This window comes from Protopterus annectens, chromosome 7.part0, assembly GCF_019279795.1.
Source record: "Protopterus annectens isolate FY-2018-M chromosome 7.part0, PAN1.0, whole genome shotgun sequence".
Lineage (NCBI taxonomy): Eukaryota > Metazoa > Chordata > Ceratodontiformes > Protopteridae > Protopterus > Protopterus annectens.
Window position 1 is genome coordinate 1,162,898,298 of NC_056739.1, and position 24,934 is coordinate 1,162,923,231.

The following is a 24,934-nucleotide window of genomic DNA, read 5'->3' on the forward strand; positions in this document are numbered from 1 at the left end:
GTAAACTTGTATGTAGATGTAGTGACTGCAGGTTATAAAACAATGACAAATACTCAGTAAACTTGCATGTAGATGTAGTGACAGCAGCTTTTGAAACAATGACAAAGTCTCAGTAAACTTATATGTAGATGTAGTGACCACAGGCTATGAAATGAGTCTTACTAAACTTGTATGAGTACTTACGTATTATCACAACTAGATTTTAGCGATAATACCACTTGCTTCCCGATATCGAAATCTGACAGTTTTTGTTGTACAAATGTCAACAAATGTCTTTACTTTCACACTGAAGGTTGTTTTAAGACAGGTTGTCAAGAACAACTGAGAAAGTCTGTGTGTCACTGTGGCTGTGTGCACTTTACTACCAGCATGTGTGAGGCTATCTCATTTGTGCATTAATGGTGCTTGCAGCCACAGTGACAGTAACTTATCACGCTATTCTTCGTAACCCTTCTTAAAACCCCCTTCTCTCAAAAACAGTCCTTTTTTTTCCCTCTTCCTTGTCAAAGTGCGCATCACAATACATGTTTTCGATTCAGTAGGACTCCAAATGGTGATGAGGCATCCCTCTGTGTGTTTTAATCCTAGAAATGCATCTTAAACTAAGCAAAATACTGTGTTGTATGAGTCTCAGGAAAGCTGTGATACCTGAAACCCAAATGCAGTTATGACCGTTATTCATCAGTATTTGCTGCCACGAAAAAAAAAGGAATGTTCAGCGAGTGGACTTTCAATAAGCGACATGCTGCTGGCAGTAAAGTGCATAAAGGAATTACAGCATGTTTTTTTTTTACATTTTATTGAAAACACTCCCAGAAAAAACTGTACTGTTAAAGGAAACACACTATATGACTTTTATAAACCACTAACGGTCAGATGCCGATATCGGGAAGCAAGTGGTATTATTGCTAAAATCTGGTTGCGATAATACGTAAGTACCCTTGTATGTTTAAAGTCTTGCTCTCACCTACTGTGTTCTCAGAACCTGGGTCCTGCTTACCTTAAAGCAGGCGCTGAGAGAATTTATCCATGCTAGACATATATTAGCTGGATTAGACTGGAGGCATCTGGTAAAATGTATTTTGCTTATCTTGCGCTGACTCTGTGGACCCAGTTGTCATTCCATGATTTGGGTGAGTGATTCTGACTATAACTCTGTGGAAACAGCTACTGTTCCTTGACTTGGTAAAGTGACTCTGAGTATGGGACTATGGATCTAGTTACAGTTTCCTGATCTGGATCAGTGATTCTGAGAATGGGCCTTTGGAACCAGTTACCATTCTCTGATTTGTGGGAGTGATTCATGAGTACTTCTGTAGGAGTTCTCTGAAGTTTCATCTTTATAGGAGGCCATACCTTAACTCTAGCAGGGGTACTTCAACTGCCTTTGGATATCTTAATTTTAAAGTTTAATGTATTTTATTTTAAGATGTTTCATTTTGGATATGCCACCATTTAATATGTTGCTGTTGACAACCATTGCAGCATTAAACGACTTTTAAAATATATCCAGAGTGTAGCTGCAAGTTGTCCAAAATAACCTAAGAAAATTTACTCAATATACTGACAACATGACTCAATATTGATAACTTGAGACCCCAGTTTCAATAATTCAAAAATGCTTATTAACCAAAATCAAATGAATACAATACAATACTTGAATAAACATGCAAAGTGAAAGCAAGCTTTCAGACTAGTACATGTCATTTGGATGTGGTTTCTAAAGCAGAAGAATATCTGATCAATAAATAGTAAAAGACCCATATTGCAAATATGTAGGCAACCAGTGTCAAATAAGCAGCAGTTTGAAACAGGAACCAGCTATGATGTATATTAGACAGGAATAATTTTAAAAACTTTTAAAATACTCTCATTTAAACTTCATTGTCCTTTGCTTTTGTAAACACATTATTAATGAGATATTGTCATTCAATTCTTTCCAGCATGACCATTCCTAAAACCCCCATCACTCTTTTTTTAAAAATGTTCGCACTGAAAATTTAAAATCAACCACACAATCTACTTTTTGCATAATGTGTATATAAAACATTAGTATTTATTTTCCTGCTTATATCATATGGATGTTGTTTTAAAATGGTGCCTCACTGAGGCACTGTACTTTATTTTACTATCAATTCCAATTCTATTTGATAATTTTACAGCAATTACTGATCCAAGTCTTTATTCCTTTATCAACTACTGCTAAGTTTCAATGATTTCCAGTGGATGTGTGTCTGACTAGATTAGACACACAACATTTGTAATTGCTCCTCTTCCAACTCCTCAGTTTACATACACTGCATATATGTAAAATATTCATTGCAATAATTTCAACTTTAAGTATACTTTTTAGATTACTTTTTTCCACCCTATTGTATCAGGACTACTGCCGGTTTTATACTTTTTTATCAGGATGACAAAAATTATATTTTCACATTAATCTTGCTTAAATAAGTATCATATGAACCTGCAGTAAACATGCATGCTGATTTTTGCTTTTTATTGAATGTGCTGATAGGTTTTGTAACAGTATCTGCCTGGTGGCACTGTTTGATTTATTGTATTCTGATTTTACTCTTATTTGCTGTAATGTCTCTGCCTTGTGGGGTGTGTCATGGCTAAAAGGGATCTTTAGACAAGTTAATTTAATAGGTTAACAAACTGAAATATGTGTATAAATAAATGCATGAATTTAATTAAATACATAAATGAATAAAAGGGTAGATAGATAAATAAATTAATTAATTAATTAATTAATATGCTTGTGTATAACAAGTTTTCAAATGTGCCCACTTAAAATATAAGACAAAAACAAATCACTTATATTATCAAGACGTACAACTGCAATCTACCCTATGCATGAAAACAACATTTTCTAATATTTCAGGAAAAACAAAGCAAATTCTCTTCTTTAATACAGGGCAAACATTTCATAGCTTACAAGTACAAGTACCTAAGTCAAGTTCAGGTATCATAAACAGTCATATTCAATAATTCTTTCAATTTTTTCAGTTGCTTATATTTGATAAAAGGTTTAGAAGATATGATTTATCTTAACAAGAGATCTGACTATAGAGTACACAAATTTCTACAGATATTGTATACTCTTTGTTTGCTGATGGAGATAATTTCCTAAATGCATCTTAAATATCTACAGCTCTCAGTATTTATCCATCCATCCATAACCACTTTCTTCCATTCTTGCACATGGGGTCAGGGTGTCACTTCATCTGGAGCCAAGGTTTACACCACCAGGTGGCCAGACCTACTGCCAGAGGTGCCAGAAGCTGTTGAAGGCTGGGGGCGGAATGTGAGACAGGCACTTAGTGATGTAAAAAGGGCTATTTTTTAAACTATTTACTACAGCAACATAGGTTCACTTGGAAGACATTTTAAGCTTAGATAATTTCCCTTTTGGTGCTTGAATTAACGTTTACCCATCCAATGGTTGATAATTGTATATTAGCCCTAGTGAACATAACTGTGATCCTACCACAGATAATTTGAGGAGACCCATGTAAGGGATGCAGCATTTAGGAACTGCCTCTATCCATTAGTAGCATGAGGGGCAATCCTGGGGTGCATTTTATATTACCCATCCTTAGATCCAAGTTGCATTTGAATATGGACAAGGATGAGCTTTGTTTTACTTGAATGGATAGTCTGTTCTGGAACAGTACTATCCTCTGTGATATCTGTCTCTCCACACCATTCTGTTTAGATACATGGACTGAGTATTTCTGATGCCATTTAACTTACTGATGTTCAGTAAGTCCATCAGTATTGGGTCAGAGGATTTCTAGTTTGTCAGACAAAGGTCAGCTCTTAGCAGTTTGCATGATACTGAGTATAGTGATAATAATCTGAGGTGGTACCTTTTGTATACGACTTGTATCCTTTTAGTGAGGTATCTCTGTGAGCATTCCAGTTGTTGCATGTGTCTGGACAGATGCATGTCAAAGTTGGCATTATACAAAATGATTGACCAATTGAGGCTTCACAAAATGGGACAATAACATCTCTAAATCTAGTCACAATCAATTTGTTCCTAAGCTGTGCAATATAGAAAGACTTTGTTATGACAATGGGCACATGTTGGTCAAAAGTTAGGTCACTGTCCACATATGTTCCCAAATACCAAACAACAGGGTCAACTCTCAGGGGGGTATTGTCAATTTGGTAGTTCCCTGGGGTGGACAACTTCCCAAAGGATACAATAATGTATTTTTTAGAGTTTAGTTTCAATTCATGATTCTGGCACCAGTTATTGTTTGGGACAAACCTGCCAGAATGATGATTAAGTCATTTGGGGATTCAATAACTGCTCCTAGCTTGCAGTCATCTCAAAATTAATTGGCTAAAGCCCTTTGGTATTTGCTTTTACTTCCAAGAAGTAGATGCCAACAGGAAAAGTCTCAGTACCAAACCCTGGGGGACTGCATTGGTGGCTGGTCTCTTTCTAGAGGTAGCCTCCCCTATATTGATCTCCTGCATCCAGTGAGCCATTTGGCAGCCCAGCTAGTGATGTTGGCACTGAAAATTTAAAATCAACCACACAATCTACTTTTTGCACAATGTGCATATAAAACATTACAAGAGTCTTTCCACAAAGGGCAAACGTCCAGTCTGGTGGACCCCAGCCATTAACAAACTTTACAATAAGAGGAGAAAGCTATTACATGATAGAACAAAATCCATAAAAGGGAAGTCACCCCTGATCATTATTAGTAAAAAAATACGAGCACTCATAAAATCAACTAAGGCCAATTTTGAGAGAAAAATTGCCATGGATTCAAAGGACAATCATAAGGCCTTTTTTAGCTATGTTAGGAACCTGGGTGGAAACTCCCAGATATGCTCAGAATTAGTCCAAAATGATACAAAATCACTGAACCCACAGACATTGCCAACATACTGGCAGATAGGTTCAGTGCAAACTTCACCCCCTCTCCCTAAAGGAGAGATAACTATCCCAGCGGAGTGTAGCCTCCCAGACATCTCAAATGCGGGTGAAAGCTTCTCTCTCTAAAGCTAAAAACACAGCATCAATGGGACCGGATGGTGTCCCCGGCTGTGTGCTACAGAGCTAAATGAGGAATTAAACCACATAAGGCAGCTGTTTAATCTCAGCCTTACCACAGGATATGTGCCCAAGGAGTGGCGTCGGCAACTGTGGTCCCACTCCACAAAGGCAGTGCCTCTGGACCCTGGTAATTACCGCCCCATAAGCTTAACAAGTCTAGTCTGCAAAGCTATGGAGAGGATCATAATGGAGCTCATAAACAAAGATATAGGGGACTTGCAGGCGTTGGACCCGACCCAGTTTGGCCGTCAGGGGCAGATCATGCCTTTTGAACTTGGTCGACTTCTTGAAACAGTCACCAAGGCCATTGATGAGGAAAGGCAGTCCATACAGCCTACCTTGACCTTGCAAAGGCTTTTGACACAATACCCTTTCGGGTATTGTAGAAAACTTACCAGCTTAAATGTAAACCCATATGTCACAAGATGGGTTGCAAACTGGCTTAAGGACAGAACCCACAGGGTTAGAGTTGCTGGCGCTATGTCAGACTCCACGCCGGTCACAAGTGGTGTCCCACAGGGTCGGTCCTTGGCCCCTATTGTTCGGCATCTACTTCTCAGAAGTACAGGCCAACATGGGAGGACTTTGGCTGACAAAGTTTGCAGGCGACTGCAAACTGGAAGCCATAGTGGAAAGTGCATCGGACACGGATATCCTTCAGAAGGGACTCACGGAAACAGATAGCTGGTGCCAGAGCCATGGCCTGAAGTTAGCCAAAAATGTATAGTCATACCCTTGGAAAAACAAGGTAACCCCAAGCTACCATATAGGTGGCAATCCACTAAGCACAGAAGATGTTATCAGGGACCTGGGGACCCAGGTTGACAGTGGCCTTTCTTTTGACACTCACGTTGCTAAAGTGGTTAGAAAGACCTTCTACATTGCCCACCTGATCATGAAGGGATTCACATCCAGATCTAGTGAGGTCATTGTTCCACTGTACTCTTCACTTATCAGACCAATGATCGAGTACAATGCCCCATTTGGGATGTATCTCACCCGACATCTGCAGCAATTGGAGACCCCAAAGTTCCTCACCAAAAGGATAAAGGGACTCCAAAATCTGTCATATGCTGCCAGATTGAAGAAACTCCAGCTCTATTCAGTCGCATACCGTCTGCTCAGAGGTGACATGTGCCTGACATACAAGGCCATGTCCAACCCGAATTAATGGACATGCTCCACCTCAAAAATCCAAATCCACCAAAACCACTAGAGCAAGCGACTTAAACCTTAGCACGGATATAAATAGGGCGTGCTGGAGGGACAGATTTATCACTCAGAGACTCCCTATGCTGTGGAATAAAATCCCGGTCCATGTGAGACAGACCACCTCGCTGGCTCTGTTCAAGAGAAATCTTGACCTGTGGATGGGAGATCATAGAGTTTACGGCAGAATCATCTCTGTGTCACTGCTGGACAGAGGCACAACAAACTAATGGGCACAGTATTTTTTCATATAAGGGGTGGCGTAAGCCACAAAACTTTGGGCTAGGCTTATAAATGCCTTAGGGCAGATAGCCTAGTATAAACTTATGAACCTATGAACCTATTAGTATTTATTTTCCTGCTTATATCATATGGATGTTGTTTTAAAATGGTGCCTCACTGAGGCATTGTACTTTATGTTACTATCAGTTCTAATTATGTTTGATAAATTTACAGCAATTACTGATCCACGTCTTTATTCCTTTATCAACTACTGCTAAGTTTCAACGATTTCCTATAAAATATGGTTTATTCCTAGTTTATTCAGCTTTTCTACTATACCGGAGTAGGGGATTGTGTCAAAAAGCTTGGCCATGTCAAGGTAATGTGATGTGAACTGTTAACCTCCATCTACTGCTTTGGTGACAAAAGAGCATTTCACACTCTTTCTCCCTGATTCTTGCTCAAAGAGGTTGAGGGATCAGAGCATATGTTTGACTGCCCCTAATTTTATGTCATATTTATAGTCTGTTCCTCATAGGATTTGTGGTTTTCTGGCAAATATACGAGGACTGCAAAACTTAAATAATGATAGACATTTGAGTTTCAGACTCCTAGGCTTCATATCCTTCAGAAAATGCATGATAATGCAAAACCAGTTATTCAAGTAAATAAGAATATAAGAACAATATTATTCTAAAATCTGTCCCTGATTCTGGACCTTTGACCTTTTACCGACCCATTACATTTTTGGCTTTATCCCTTGAGCTATGAGGTTTTGAGGTATAAATAAGAACTGTGAGCAAAATATGTTTACCACTTTCAAGCTCAGCCTTCTGCATTTTTTCATTTGTTCAATTAAATAAACAAGAAGTGCAACAAAAACTGTGCAACTTGAAAAAATAACAATAATAATAATCTAATTGATGGCTTAAAGTCAGGCAAGAAACTTTAATAACTTTTTATAAGAATAAAAAATCACACAGTATATTTTATTGTGCTTTTAAATAAATGAATGTTTCTTGCATGACTTTAAAAAGCTAACAAAACTGGAGCCAACTTGCAGTAATGATAAAAATTTGGAAAACAAAAGAAGACTTAGGGCAAGGAAGCAACTGTATTAACTTCTTCTGAAAACACAGTAACAGCAGAGTCAAAGTTATTCCAGTTTCCTGACTGCATTGTCTTATTTTATATCACCATCATCATTGATATCAACATCTGAATGTACCCAGGTGGGCTGCTGCCACTTCAGTTGAGGTCCACAATCCACAGAACTGCACTGACATGTTCAACAATATGACAGTTATTAATTAACAGTAAATAACAATGAAAACTGTGAATTCCTCCCCCTCTGAGCAAGTAACTGAGGAGCCTGAATCCTCACCACTGACACTGGTGAGGGATGTTCACTTGGAACAAAAATAGATAAGCACAGTATTTCCAGATGCAGCTCTCTGCATCAAGTACAATTTCCCTTAAGAACACACAGAGAACACACTCAGTCTGGGGTTTGGGTTTCTCTCTCTCTCCAGCCCCCAATAATACTGGCACAGCTGTAGAGTTGAGATTGCAGCTGAGTTTCCAAGCCAAGTCCTCCCACAGTCTCTTTGTGAAACCAGTGATCTTGTGTCCCTGCTCTAAGTAACTGACACACACACTCATTGAGATTTGATTTGCACACACACACACACACACACACACACACACACACACACACACACACACACACACACACACACACACACACACACACACACACACCATCCATCTCTTTCAACGAAACAGCTAGTTTAAAGTCTGTAAGTTTATGTCCGCGTTGGTGGCACACACACCTGGTCCTCCTTAAAGCAGAAGACACTGACACTGTGGAGTGAAAAAGTTAATTTTTTTTTTAAATAAATTGTTGAAGCCTCTCAACTTGCAGCTGTAAAAGTGGGGGGTGCTCACCCCCTCTCTACCTATGGTTCCATTTCCCCTGCCTGCCGTTGTAGCTCTTCCACACCACACACTCGCACCTATAGCCAATTTAGAGTGTCCATATCACCTACTGCATGTCTTTGGTGTGGGGGAGGAAAGTGGAAAACCCAAGAGGAAACCCAGACAACCACAAGGAGGACATGCTGACTCTACACAGAAGGCACCCCAGCAGACAATTGAACCAGTGAACCTCTTGCTGTGACGTGACAGGACAATTCTATCTGCTGTACTACTGTGCCGCCCATATTTAGGTGAACCATATTACCTTACAAATTACTGCTAAGTGGCAATGGTTGCAGTGTATCTCAACTGTATGTGCTATTTGCTTTAGTTAATAATCATCTGGGATAATATAATCCGAGTATTTTTTTCTTGTCAGTACATGAAGATTTTGTCATTGTTGTTGTTTGTCTTTCGGCTTTTTCCTGGTAAAGGGTCACCACAGAGGAACTCCGGTCCACTAATGATTGGCAGTAGACTTTTACGAAATGCCGAAGTGCCAGCTCAATGCCCAACCTTCAACGAAGGCACACCCATTTACGCACGCATGTTTTTCGAACGCTACCCAACCGCGGGGAGGACATGCAGACTCTACACAGAAGGCACTCCCAAGCCAAGCCGATAATCGAACGGGAGAACCTCTTGCTGTGAGGTAACAATGCTACCTCCGTACCACCGCGGCATTCTTGTCAGTACATGAAGATATAAGACTTTATTCTGTATCTACAGTGTTTACTCTAATTTACTTTTGTAAACTGACCCTGGGAATATTATGCTTTTTTGTATTGATAATTTTTCTTAAAATCAGTTGTGTGTTCACTGAAACTGATTTCTATGTAATCTTCTGTTCCAACATTATGTCATATGTTTTTTATAAATATACATTATCTAAAAAATAACATCATCTCTTGAAATGTAGATATCTACAGTTATTGGATAAGTATTATTCAGCAGAAACAAAAGCGAACACAAATCCTTAACAGTCCATCATAAATAAAATACCTAATGAATGTTAGGCAATCAATGATACGAGAAACAAAAAATAACGTATTGTTCTTAAACACAGGTTAGGCAAAAACCTGTATTAGTGTCACTGGTGTACCCAACTGTGGTACCTCTACATTGTAAAATTAATAATAATATTAATAATAATAATAATAATAAAGTGTGCATTGAGAATAAGGTTTTTGCTGTTCTTGATCACAGAGTCTGAAAGTGAGGCTCACTTCTACATCATGTTATATCATCCCAAAACATGTACTCCTTCACTGCCTAATGAAATGCCTTACTTAGTAAATAATTCCTCTCTTCCTGCTTTGCCCAGGTAGCTCTATCATAATCACTAGATGCAGCACTGCAGGAACAATTACACAACAAAGCAACTCTATCTTGTAGTCTATACTGTAACATCAATCATGTTAGCATTTGTTCAAAATTTCCTTTGCTATATGTATTTTTTGAGCTTTTGGCTATAGTTGACAATATTCCATTTGAATAAGTTTTGTAATCCTCTTATAAATATGCAAATACACAAACTATACTTGAGGTGCACAATGTACATTCATTCATTCCCCAATTCTTTCTTTTTTTTGTAAGTTCAGCTTTGGACAAGTCATACTGAAAGCTCTTTTTAGCTCTGCTCCTATATCCCATATCATTTAGTGTGGCTGCATATGTGAAGATAAACAGTTTAACATGAAAACAATCAAATGTTACCTGCATTTCACAAGTGCTTTGCAATGTCTCCAACAGAGCAGTGAATAGGTATCTATTTGTATATATATCTAATTGGATCACCCTCTTTTCCAGTGCTGTTTTCACTGGTGTTATGTTTGCATTAGGCTAGTATAACATGATTTAGAAATCCAATGATGCTTAAAAATTGTAATTGTTTTTATGATGCTAACACTGCCTTACTTGTTTCAATAGGCATTAGTCCAAGTTTGTTTGTATGCAATGGGAAGAAGTCCATCAGTGTTTTCTAAACCTGAAAATACAGCCCTGAAAGGTGGATCGATATTTCCATCACCTGGCCTTTGGATTTGGACCACGACAATGCATTGGTCGCAGAAGCAGAAATGATGCTCTTTCTCACTCAAATAACTCACCGTTGTAGGTGTCATACAGCCACAGATTTGTTATCTGGACTATGAGGGCTGCATTAACCTCAGGCAAAAGTTGGAAATTAGGCTCTGATTAATGTCTGGGCTAGCATCAAAGTTAGACAAACTTGCAGTTATTTTATGTGACACAGGCTCCAGCAGGTACCCACTGAAATTTATACCCTATAGTTTTGCAGCCTGTCTTCTCATATTAAGCCCCTTCTTACTAATAGCTTAAATGTCCTTAGTTCCGTTAAATTTCTTAAGGCATGCTGTGCAGTATGTCTGTCTGCATCCCAATTATATTTTCGCATTGGTGACTGATGCCTGTAAGCAAATTGACACTATTATGCTTTTTTTGTATTGATAATTTTTCTTAAAATCAGTTGTGTGTTCACTGAAACTGATTTCTATGTAATCTTCTGTTCCAACATTATGTCATATGTTTTTTATAAATATACATTATCTAAAAAATAACATCATCTCTTGAAATGTAGATATCTACAGTTATTGGATAAGTGTTATTCAGCAGAAACAAAAGTGAACACAAATCCTTAACAGTCCATCATAAATAAAATACCTAATGAATGTTAGGCAGTCAATGATACGAGAATCAAAAAATAACTGATTCTTCTTAAACACAGGTTAGGCAAAAACCTGTATTAGTGTCACTGGTGTACCCACTGTGGTACCTCTACATTGTAAAATTAATAATAATAATAATAATAATAATAATAATAATAATAATAAAGTGTGCATTGAGAATAAGGTTTTTGCTGTTCTTGATCACAGAGTCTGAAAGTGAGGTTCACTTCTACATCATGTTATATCATCCCAAAACATGTACTCCTTCACTGCCTAATGAAATGCCTTACTTAGTAAATAATTCCTCTCTTCCTGCTTTGCCCAGGTAGCTCTATCATAATCACTAGATGCAGCACTGCAGGAACAATTACACAACAAAGCAACTCTATCTTGTAGTCTGTACTGTAACATCACTCATGTTAGCATTTGTTCAAAATTTCCTTTGCTATATGTATTTTTGAGCTTTTGGCTATAGTTGACAATATTCCATTTGATTAAGTTTTGTAATCCTCTTATAAATATGCAAATACACAAACTATACTTGAGGTGCACAATGTACATTCATTCATTCCCCAATTCTTTCTTTTTTTTGTAAGTTCAGCTTTGGACAAGTCATACTGAAAGCTCTTTTTAGCTCTGCTCCTATATCCCATATCATTTAGTGTGGCTGCATATGTGAAGATAAACATTTTAACATGAAAACAATCAAATGTTTACTTACCTGCATTTCACAAGTGCTTTTGCAATGTCTCCCAGCAGAGCAGTGAATAGGTATCTATTTGTATATATATCTAATTGGATCACCCTCTTTTCCAGTGCTGTTTTCACTGGTGTTATGTTTGCATTAGGCTAGTATAACATGATTTAGAAATCCAATGATGCTTAAAAATTGTAATTGTTTTTATGATGCTAACACTGCCTTACTTGTTTCAATAGGCATTAGTCCAAGTTTGTTTGTATGCAATGGGAAGAAGTCCATCAGTGTTTTCTAAACCTGAGAAATACAGCCCTGAAAGGTGGATCAGTAATGAAAGTAGGTATTTCCATCACCTGGCCTTTGGATTTGGACCACGACAATGCATTGGGCGGAGAATCGCAGAAGCAGAAATGATGCTCTTTCTCACTCATGTAAGTCATTTTTTTTCCATTTGATAATTATTGCTGGTCATGGGTTTGTAAAATACCACAATGTTTGCTCATCATTCCTAAATAATAATTTATACATCAAAAATAACTCATAGGTGTCATACAGCCACAGATTTACAAAACACAACACATTTCTACAGACACTTAGGTTTGGGTTAGTCATCAGCCTAACTGCAACACTGCAAATTATGACTAAGATTCAGATTAGCACAGGTTAGGTTAGGGTTATGTTTGGGATGGGTTTAAGGTTATCTGGACTATGAGGGCTGCATTAACCTCAGGCAAAAGTTGGAAATTAGGCTCCTGATTAATGTCTGGGCTAGCATCAAAGTTAGACAAACTTGCAGTTATTTTATGTGACACAGGCTCCAGCAGGTACCCACTGAAATTTATACCCTATATAGTTTTGCAGCCTGTCTTCTCATATTAAGCCCCTTCCCCTTTACTAATAGCTTAAATTTCCTTAGTTCCGTTAAAACTCTTCAGGAGAGAAGACATTTCTACTGTCAGGCTTTCTTACTCCATATCTGGGATGGAAGCTTAAGAACTTGCCATACTCATAGCATAAGGTCATTTTTCTCTGTACTACTCTACTGGTTGCTAGGAAACAGGCAGGAATATTGCTATAGATATACACCATACTTTGTACATGCTGTGCAGTATGTCTGTCTGCATCCCAATTATATTTTCTCCCTACTAAATGTCTTTTTGTTCTTCACCAGTACGCTCTGAAGTAGGAGCAGGTCACTGATTTCTGGGCTGTGAATATACCCCTCAACCTCTTAGCACAAGAAATCTGGACAAAGCTAAACATAATGGCAGGTTAAAGGCTCAAAAATAGGGACAGATTTTAAATATAGCTTTTATAAACTTAGAAAGCAACTAGAATATAGAGATTTGTGTTAGCATGTATTTTCTGAAGAATATGAAGTCTGAAACTCAGATGTATGCCATTATTTAGTGACTATAGTCCTCAGCAATTTCACAGAAAATCACAGATTTTGTATTGAACAGACCAAAAATATAAGGCAACTATCTGGACATTCTGTGAAATCTGGACAGTTGAGAGGTATGTGTGAAGCTGGTCTCCACCTGGTGATCAATCAGCAGCAAGGATGCTAGACAAATCCAGGTCACAAGCATTGGTGACTGATGCCTGTAAGCAAATTGACACCTTCAATGCAATTGTTGAGGGAACCTAGGACAATCAATTACATGATTAAAGAAAAACATGTAACTTTATTTTAGCAACATTTCTTTATTTCTTTTGCATTTTCTCTGTTTCAGATATCCTAATCAAACCCAGGTGTCATACTAATTTTTTTTAACTGTGAATTGTAGCAACCCCATAGATATATTAGGAAATAAAGAATAAACTGTGCAGTGAAGGATAATAAAGAACACTACAAAAAATTAATTTTAGTTCGTAGTCAGATGTTATCCCAAGCAAGTTAATCAGAAAAAAAGTTAAAGTATATTAGAAAAAACATTAAGTTAAACATGTAACTAAACAAAGATAACATTATTTTTGTGTGGCTTAAATTCAGTATGGGCTTATGAGACTTTATGAGCATTGGGGCTGATAGAGGAAATGATGTAGCTTTTGTAACAGATATATTTAAGGTACTAGTGTATCTAGAGTAAACAATGAAAGCATTAAAATGTCCATGTTGCTGTTACTTTTAAATAGTATACGTTGATACAAAGTTCTTTGCTGTATGCAGTTTAATTAGGTCACAATGAAAAACTGGAAACTTAGGTAAAAATCCATGGAATCAATGTAACCTAATTCATACAATGAAGTACCCTATATGGCATGAAAGCATATCTATTTTAATAATTACTCTTGTTCCTTTTTCAATAAATAGTGGTGTGGTAAGTTTGCTGGTCCGGTTGTTGTTTTGTTGTTAATTAGAAGTCTGGTTCATTAGCAAGCCCATATCACGGGTCTATATTAGAACACCAAAGTCTCAAAACTTTGAGATTTCTAATATCGACCCATTTTCAGCGAACGCTGAAAATATCGAAGAAACAGAAAACTTAATTTTTTCCTAGGGAAAGAATTTGGTTGTCCGTTTCTGTTGCTTCAGTATTTTCAGCGCTGTGGTGGAAAGTTATGGGTCGTGTTCTGGTAAGTGTGCGATTGTGTGAATGTGAGGGTTAGGGCGGGTTAGGTGAGTTAGGGTTAGGGCGCGGGTGAGGTGACTGTGCGATACTGACATACCTTAGTGTTAGGGTTTGGGTTAAGGTAAGTGGATAGTTAGTGGTGTATATATAGTTTAGTGTAGGGTTAGGTGTAAGAGTTTAGGTGTATGTGTGTGGATTGCTGTTTGTTTGGTGTGCTTGTGTTGTGTGTATGTGTTTTGAAACAGTGATTTTTTTTCCCTAGGAAAAAATTCGCTGTTCTGTATGTTCGATGTTTTAAACATTCGTTGAATAGGGTTCGATATTAGAACACTCGAAGTTTTGAAACTTCGGTGTTCTAATATAGACCCAATATCACTGCTAGCAGAGTATCTGTAATGAAAAGACATGTCAACCTCTGTTGTGCAATATAAAAATGATAATATGCAATGCAATGGTGGGGTCTTGTTTCAGGAAGTGGAGTACTGAGCCCTAAGCAATATAAACTGGTAGGATATCTATCCTGAGATATTTTAATAGGAAGTCTGTGCGAAAGTAAATCTGTGCTATAAATTTATAGGCTAGAGTTCAGAAAGAGGCCCAGACCCAGCCACAAGCAGTAACACTGCAAAATAATGGCCTTTTTTGTGTGATTGTGAAAACTAACCATTCAGAGACACATTAACCCCAATGAAGAAAGACCTCATTGTCAGATAATTTGCATATCACTGAATTGCTTCATGATTATTGCAAGTACTAACGTCTTTTTTCTGCTGCTCTTGTATTAATTACCACTGTTGGGCAATGCATTATAGTAGCACAGGCACCCCCTTTTTTCATTCTTCTACACACATCCAAACGTGCACACACACACACACACACACACACACACACACACACACACACACACACACACACACACACACACACACACACACACACACACATGGGCACAGTGCTATACTCCTTACCTGTTCTTGAGTTAACAGACCATCCCTTAGATGATGGCTCATTCTTGTTGTTCAGAAAATGCATTGTAATACATTGTGATATAAAACCTGATGCTCTATTAACTCTGTACATGGGTTAGAGTAATATTTAGAAGGACTTCATGGTATTGTCTAGTGTTCCCCAAACTTTGTCTGGAAGTCTTGATCATGGACCATTACAGTCAGCTGATAATACCAGAGTTTTATACTTCTTGAATTTCTGTGCTTCACTCCCTAAAACCCATGTTCTACTAATTTTGTAAGTAGATTAGAGTATTATTGAAATTGTTTCTCGTGCCCCCAGTAATTCTTTGTGATCCACAACCTGCCATTCTATTAACTTATTAAGCAACTTAGAGATTTATTTGATAGTCAGTGGTGTCTAACATCTCCCCAAGTATTTAAGGCTTTATTAAGTGAGAGAGAGGTGAAATGGCAAATGACTTTAAATGCTACAGTTAAGCCAGGAATTAATGACAATATATCCATTAAACCTGTCCTAGAAGTTAGGTTATAGGTTGATTGTTTAGGTAGGAACTTTATTAAAAAAGATATTTTTTTACAAAAATACTTTTTTTAAAATACACATTGTAAAGAATTATTTCTGCATATTAGTGGAACATATATTGTTTTATACAATATAGGTTAATATTTGGGATATAGGTTCAATATGTTGGAGGGATTTTTTAACATTATAGTATTAACATATTTTAATTTGTTATTACGTTTGAAGAGGAAGTGATGACATTATGAAGTGGGATGTGACTGAATACGTGATTGTCATTGGTATTAAGCATGTATTTAAATGGATTTTTTCACTTGTTTGATGTTCTGATGAAGTCTAGTTTCATAGATGAAAGCGCTAAACCTATTTTTATTAAACAGTTTTAAATATTATTTCATTATTCATTACAATTATCTATTTTATTTCGTGCCTTCCAGCGAGTTTGTGACTTCCGTAGTAGTGTTTGCTTGTTTTTTGGTCTCCCCAAGTATTGTAGGATTTGCTCATTAGTCAAGGAAAGTTTAGGTATGGCAGCCAGACTACCTCACACACACATATTAAAACACACTTACCTTACATCACTTATACACCTCTACATGCACTCACACACAGACACACACACAACAGCACTACACACCCACTAAACTTCCTGGTACTTACATCTAACCTATTCTTTTCAGATGAGAGTAATGGGTGACCGTGACCTTTTGGCTGAGTCAGCTAATGCAACTAGCAGTAAGGATGTAAGCAGCTGGGTGGTGCTGTCAGCCATTCCAGGGGAGATCACATAGCTAATTACTGTAAGCCACTCCCCCAGAAGGCCTCATTAACATGTGCAGTCAGACAGAGAGACAGACAGACCACTGTGGTGCTACACCTCTTCAAAGTAAGCACTGATGTATGGCTGTCTAAGAATGTGAAAGGGTTACCACCAGCAGCAAAAAGAGCTTACCACAGGCAGTTAGGTTTCTGAATCCCACTCATATTTATTTGTTTTATTTATTTTTACATTTGCTTACAGTGAAAGTCTTAACTGGAAGAATAATCAATTTTCAGAGGAGGTCCTGGGAGGAAAAACTCCACTTAATTTAGCAAACAAAAAAAAAAGTAGAGCATATATAACAAAGATTACATTTCAATATTAATGACTGAAAAAAAGCTCCACTTAATACAAGAACGCGTTAGACATAGATTACATGTCAAGGTTGATGAAATAGACTTAAGTAAACAAAGTACCTCTTAATCCAGCAAATAAACCAAAAGTAGGACATATATAACAAAGAAAACATTTCAAGAATGATGACAGTGATTTTAACTAGAGAGAGTTTTTTGAAATAAATATAGATGAATAAATATGCAATGAAACAATTAAAGTGACAGTAAGTAGAGTAATCCTATAATGGGAGTTATGTTGTTATCTAACAATGTGAAAGAAAAAAGGGAAAGCTGTACTTAATAAATAGTTAATAAATAATTGTGTAATCACTAATTAATTTCCATCACAGTTTTTTTCTGGGAAAACTTTGTAATGTTGTCACTCCAACAGGTACAGCCCCAAAGATCATTTGCATTGCGGAGTATATGGTGATCCCGGTTTATTGTTCAATTACACTTTCTGCTATTTTGGCATTTCATACTGTATCACACATAGGATCAGTGAACAAACTGTAACTGTACCACCTTGGGGTGTAGTCTCTAAGAGTAACACCTCTGTAATATTGATTGGGCTATAAAAAATAAAAGGTTAGTAGTAAATGGAATCACTTTGGTGGAGTTATCAGAGTGGCATTTCATGATTTGGTGCAAGATCTGTTTCCTGTTCTTATTTTTTTTGTCTTTGTGAATGACATTTCAAAATATCAGCAAGGTTGAAAGGAAAAACATGTTCTTTTGCAATTTCTCCACAATGGGAATCAAATTGCTAATATGGCAAAACAATTTATTTTTGTGATTAGCTAACAAAAAAACTATCACTAACTTCATACTTTGTCTGAGAATGGGTATATTGTGTCAACCATGGTGTATAGCTGGCTACAACCTTTGTCAAAGTGACTCTGAAGAGTATCAGCCTCTTCTTATACTTTGCAGGAGCAGCTCCTTTGCCCATTACTATAACCCTAAACTCACTCAACATTCTCTCTGTGTCAGTGCTTGGAGTGACAGCTATGGTACTATACAGCACACTGACTTGTGACTGAATTATGGATTATCACACTATCCTGCTTTATTGTCAATAAAGCAATGGTGTAGGTTAGGTGTGTAAGGTTGTCTAATTTTATTGCAGGTTAACATTTGGTAACAGAAGATATGCTTTCTTAACATTTTCTGCTGACACCATTTCCCATAAACATGACAGTGCTTTGTTCTAGTAATCATTATACAGAATAGCAACTACAGCTCAGACATGTAATTACTGAATGCAGACATTATGTTAACAGTCCAATCGGAATGTCTTCAGATAATGGTCAGCAATATCTGAGTAATGAGTCCATTCAGCACTTCATGAAAGTAAACAATGCCTTTCATGTGCTGTGCCATGAATAATTCCTATGTGCTCTCTGTGATGTATGCCTCTAACAAACAGACCATAATGCAGTGTTCTGCTTTGTGCGTGAACATTGTACAATGGCCATCCAGGAATGTTTTCAGTAATTGGCCTATCAGTAATGCATTATGGCTGCTGTGGTTTGCATGGAAATGTGACTGGAAATACTGCAACTTGTCTTAGATCACAGAGACAGTGGTAAGACAACAATATGGCTAACAGTATCACTGTTCATTACATATATGGTTTCTTCCAATCATCATCTGGCTCTGTATGACACTATTGGTTGGAGATAAGGTTTATATCCCCCATCTATGTCCTCTTGTCAAATTACATGCTCATTTTATGCTGTACCTATACATCCTGCATCATACTGTATGTAGAATTCCAGCATGTAAGGAAGGCCTGAATCATATTATATAGGAGAAGTCTGTTCTTTATTTATATATACTCCAAGAACATTCTCACTTTGACTAAAACTGAAGTGGATGCATATTGTGCAGCAAACACAAATTAAGTCTAGCCAATAGTATTCTTAACCAAAGAAGTCTTTTACCAAGTTCCAGCTGCACATAAAGTGTAGTGTATTGGTTTGTTAAAAAATTAAGCCTGAAAATCCAAAAATAGAAATTGAGTTTTAAAAATGTTTACCTAGTTCACATTGATTAGTTAGTTATTGTTTGTGATGTGGCACACCCATAACTAGGGTGTGGCAAAAGGGAGGCTGTCCTGGGTACAAATTGTAAGAGGGTGTAGGCGTAGTACTGATATTCATTTGAGAAGCTCTGTGTGATAGCACCACTATTTAAGTGAATATATCTAATAGTGCAGTGTATTAGTAACACTAGCAAGGTGCTTACATAGGGTCTTTGCCACAGTTCAAATTTTTTTTTTTTTTTATGTCCTTAGCTTGGATTGTGGAGGGCACCAGTATGGGGACTATTCAGGGCACCTGCCAACCTTGGTATGACTCTGAGATGGAGTATGTCCATTTAAGAGGAAAGAGATGAAAGAAGCTGAAGTTGTTGTTGGTGAACACTTGTAGAAGTTTTATTATTGTTCACAGAGGAGAATATATTTTGGAATCTGCACTTGCTTTGGAACTTTCTTCTCTTGAAACTGTTCAACAGCCAAACTTGCAAAAATGTGGTGACTTTCAGGTTAGAATACTTGGATACTTGAAAATATAACTGCATAGGAAATATCATTTAGCAAAATAATCACTTAGTGAAAATTAGTTTTACCTATGTAGTTATGGAAAAGTCAAAGATATTTTTATGAATCGTTCTAAGATAGTTATAGCAAACTAGATAATGCAGTCATATAGGTGGAAGTTTATAGCTTCCTTAATGGTATAAAATGCCCTGACATTTCTGAACGAATTAGGGATATACTAAAGAAATCAATTACATAACAAGAGATTTGTGAAGTAATTAGATTTTTAAAAATGAACATGGCCTCTGGCCAAGATGACTTTACCATGGATTTTATAAAAGTTTTAATAAAAAGGGGTGTCCATGCCACTGGGCTGGGAATTATAGACCCATCAGTCTGTCTGTGAAGCCATGAAATATATTATAACTGTACTCACAAACTATTATATCAAAAGTCTCAGTAGGCTTGCCCCTCAGCAGTTTGGCTTTGTTAAGGGGACATCCTGCCTGATGAATTTGCTTAACTTCTTCAAGAGGCTTACTCAGGCTGTTAGCAGTTGTCATGCTGTTCACACCTATGTCAAATGTATTCTACACCATACCTAGTGCTGGTATTGTAAGCAATCTTAATACTTTAAAAAAATAAATCCTTATGTAGAAAGATGGATAACAAACTGGCTAAAAGCCAGAACAAATGCATTGCAAGTGGCAAGTGTCTGATCAGAAAGTATGAAGGTAACCAGTGGTGACTTCTAGGGCTCAGTGTTCTGACACCCCTCCTTTTCAGCATTTACTTTTCTGATCTTCAGACAGAAATCAGAACTTCTGGCTAGATAAGTTTGCAGATGATACCCAAACCCTTCAGCAAGAACTTACACTTGTAAATAGCCAGTGTACTGAAAATGGACTCATATTAAATGTATAAAAGAGATATGGTGTCACATTTGGTAGAAAACCCCACCCTTCAGAATAACAGCATAGATAATACACTACTTCAAAATGAAAATGTAGTCAGGGATATTAGAACATGGGTTGATAATTTATTCTCTTTCGATTATCATATGATAACAGTAGACAATATCCTTCTTCTTAACAACAGCTAATCACCAAAGGAATGTCATCCAGAGCTAAACAGGTCATTGTTCCCTTAGACCATCTGAAAACAACAACCCCTTTAGGATGCACCAAACAAGTAGAAAGACCCAGAGATTCAACATTGAGAAGATTAAAGGCTTAAAGACCCTGAGTCACATGGGCTGTTGAAAGTACTGCCCCTTTATTCAGTATCTTATAGACTCTTGAAGGGAGCTCTATGCTTTGCCTTCCATACCTTTAGACAGCCAGTTATTCTGGACCTCCTCTAACTCATCAAGTCTAATAATTCTAGAAATAACCAGAACCAGGGACGTACATCTTCACCAGCAGATACATAAAATATAATGGAGGGACAGATGCTTAATGTAACACTTCCCCATCACCTGTGGAACAAACTGCCTCTGTAGATTAAGCAATACAATAAACTGTCATGTTTCCAACTGAACCCACAAGGTTGGATGGGCACCCACAAATTCACCATGGGTTTGACTGGCCTAACCTTCCTAAAGAAAGGAGGTATGGCTTGTAGATGGGAGCTAGCAAGGTATAAATATTCACAAGGCTTAGTTGCCCTGAAATTCTTATGAAAAATATAAAAGTTGCTTTCATTTTTCATAAACCGTGTACTCATACACAGTGTAATTGTTCATAGGTTCATAGGTTCATAGGTAGATACTAGGCTATCTGCCCTAGGGCATTTATAAGCCTAGTCAGAGTGTATTTGGCTTCCGCCTCCCTATTAGATTAGCCTACTGTGCCTCTGTAAAGTAGGTCACAGAAGGTACCCTTTTAAGATTAGTTTACTGTGCCTCTATCTAGCAGGGACACAGGAGAGATCCCAGGGGTGAATTTGCGATTTTCCATCCACGCATCCAAATTTCGCTTGAAGAGGGTCAGCAAGGGGCTATGTCTAACATGAGTTGGGATTCTATTCCAGAGTTAGGGGAGCCTCTGGGAAATTAATGTGTCCCTCCAGCATGTCCTATTTATTTTTGTGCTGAGGTTTAGGTCCCTGGAATGTGTAGCTCTAAGGGACTTGGATTTTTTGAGGTGGAGCATGTCCATTAATTCTGGGTTTGACATGGCAGATATTTTAACCAATCAAAACCCTTCCTGATATGCAAATAAAATTCAGATCCAGCCAATTCTGCAAATTATAAGCTAATTGTTGTAATTAAGCCAGACTCTAAAAATGTTGCTGCTGAAATAGCCTACAGAAATAAACTGCTTTAGAAATTATGTTACCTTTACTGTCAGGATTCAGAAGAGAAGATACTCAAGATCAGACTATTAGTTTGGAAACATTTTTGTTAGCTATAAACTCAGGACATTCGCTTTTTTTAAGTTTCAGTAGATAACACAAAAGTCTTTTACAGGATTTACTGTTTTGCTTCCATTTGAATTTCTGGAAAAGTTAAAATCTTCTGTGTCATTTATAAATATTATAAAAAGACTACATGTAGATTCATCAACAACTCTATTAATGGAGATGGCTCCAGAACGTTTCAGATTAATTGTTGTACTCATCTGGGGCGCTCACTATCCCCCTATCTGTTTAGCTTATACATTAAGTTATGATGTTTATATATACTATAATGCAAATTACAAGCATACAATTTATTGGAATTGATAAAGTTCAGATGTTATTGACAACACTCCCAGATAACATTAACATATATTTTCAGTATTTTAGAAATGATATAAAGCCAGATTCATAAAGGTTACCACAAAGTGTACACTTTGTCTACACTTTCTGAATTCAAGTACATCTCTACTACAATACTTATGATGTCTATTCACTTTGAAAAGTTACACTAGGGGTACACAATGTGCACTTTGTGATAACCTACATGACTCCAACCTGTAAAGTTTATATTAGTTTAAATTTATACATCTGCAACTGCATCAAACAGCAGACTTAGGTATAAATGCATGTATTATTTCCTTGTATTTGCTACAAATCAACTTTCAAGTATATTAGAGTTTCATTTGTTAAGAATAGTGGATTATATAAACTATCTGGGGATTACATTTTCAAAATATAATGTTGACTTTTATCTTAAAACTACTGAGCAGCATTCATAAATATGGTACACATCTGCAAAAGGATGTTGCATGGTAGAAAATACGCACTGGAGCTCTGAGCAATTAACAAAAGTAAGCAAGCCCCACCCCAGGAACAGCTACATACCTGCCCATGTGCACAGTGGTATTCAAATGATATGGCCAACTATCTGCTGGGATCTACTAAAGTGTGAATCATGGAGGACAGTGTGCATGTGAAGCAAAGATATATGTTGGCCATAAATGTATACATACTACTATAAAATCATTATATAACTCCATCGCCTATCCAGTCTCTATTCTTATTAATCAATCTATTAAAGAATCTATTGTACCCAAAATCTGGAAGTCCTTCTACATTATTCCCCTTCACAAGGGTGGCAACTCCAATGATCTCTCTAATTACAGGCCTATTGCTATACTTTCCCCACTATCCAAGATTTGAGAAAAATGCATATAAAACCAAATACTTAACTTCCTACTCCAAAACAACCTCCTCACCCCTACCCAGCGCAGCTTTCATCCTCATCACAGCACCTCTACAGCCCATCTATCCTTTTCCCACACCATTGCTGAAGCTAGGAACAGTAATAATCAGGTCTCATATCTGTTCCTAGACTTATCTAAGGCATTTGATATGGTATCTCACCCCAAACTTCTGACTAAATTGGCTAACCTTAATCTATCCAGCCCAACTCTCTCATGGTTCAGTTATCTCACAGACAGGCTACGGTCAGTCAGATGACAATCTTCTTGCTCTTCTTTCTTACCTATACACACTGGTGTAGCCCAGGGTTCTATTCTTGGACCCCTTCTCTTCAACATCTTTATTAATGACCTCCACTCCTTCAGCCCCTCTCTAGCCTCATACAGTATGCTGACAACTGCACTCTTATTAAATCCTCCAACTCAATCTCACAACTTCAGACATACACTCAACAATCTTTCCTTCTTGTTGAAAGCTGGCTAAATGATAATCAGCTTATCTTAAACCCCCAAAAACAAAGCTACTTCTCTTTTTCCCCCAAAACAATGACCACCTTAAGACTACCTTCCCTATCACTTCACTAAATAACACCATCATAAATGTAGACACACAAAATTACTAGGAATGATTGTTGATGACCAACTAAAATTTGACTTGCATATTCACCAATTAAGAAAACTAAACAAAAACTTGACATGCTTTACCGCAACTCAAAATTCCTCTCTGCTGATTCTAGGCATACCCTGGCCCAAGCCTTTCTCCTTCCAAAACTCCTCTATGGTTCACCAGTCCTCACCAGTTGTCAATCCTGTCTACTTTCCAGGCTAGAACAAACCTATAATAAAATTGCTAAATCTGCAGCCAGCTTTTCTAATCCTACCCACCATTGTATAGCTCTCCACAAGCTACAATGGCTTGAATTCTCCCACCATTTTAAACTATTCCAACTACATTTAATCTACCTCATACTAAATAAACCCACTGCTTATCCCTCTCTCACCAATCTAGTTACCTACTATCCCCCCCCCCTCGTCCCCTCTGCAGTTCAGAGAAACTTCTTCTAGAGACATGTATACTCAAAATCAACACAGGCAATCTCCTATATAGATCACCCATAACAAAAATCTGGAACAACCTCCCCTCTAAATTGAGAAACATCACACAAACAGCTTCAAAAAAGAACTAAGACACTTCTTTCAGAAAAAAATGGATCTGCTCCTGTCAGGAGCCTACCTGACCCCTCTCTTCCTCATTTTTCTTTCTTTCATCTTTGCTAAAGATACTTAATCTCCAAAATTCTTGTCTGCACATTATATACTTCTCCTTGTACTTGTCCTCAAATTATATGTATTTCCATACATTGCTATGATTCTTTGCATATGTTTACAATCACGTTGTAATTTTACTACACAGTTTGTTATCTAATTAATACTCTAATCTGTGTTTTATGTAAAGAATTTACTTTCTCCTTGGGTCTCTACTGAAAATGGGCATGTGATCAGTTGGACCAACCCGGTTAACAAATGTGAAATAAATAAATAAATAATCCTGGCAGCCAGTGACCCACATATAGTGATGTGCTGCTCTGCACAACATAGCTGGGCAACAAGATCATCATTACTTGAAATGATACTGCTAATAACAGTA

At 37.3% G+C, this 24,934-nt stretch overlaps 1 protein-coding gene across 1 annotated transcript in view; it reads left to right on the forward strand.

Annotated features, from left to right (window-relative positions):
- LOC122806926 (cholesterol side-chain cleavage enzyme, mitochondrial) overlaps window positions 1–24,934 on the forward strand; it is a 191,334-nt gene that overhangs the window by 139,656 nt on the left and 26,744 nt on the right. Inside the window, exon 8 of the mRNA XM_044077751.1 lies at window positions 12,115–12,306. Within this exon, the coding sequence (XP_043933686.1) occupies window positions 12,115–12,306 (192 nt within the window). The remainder of the gene's footprint in view (window positions 1–12,114; window positions 12,307–24,934) is intronic.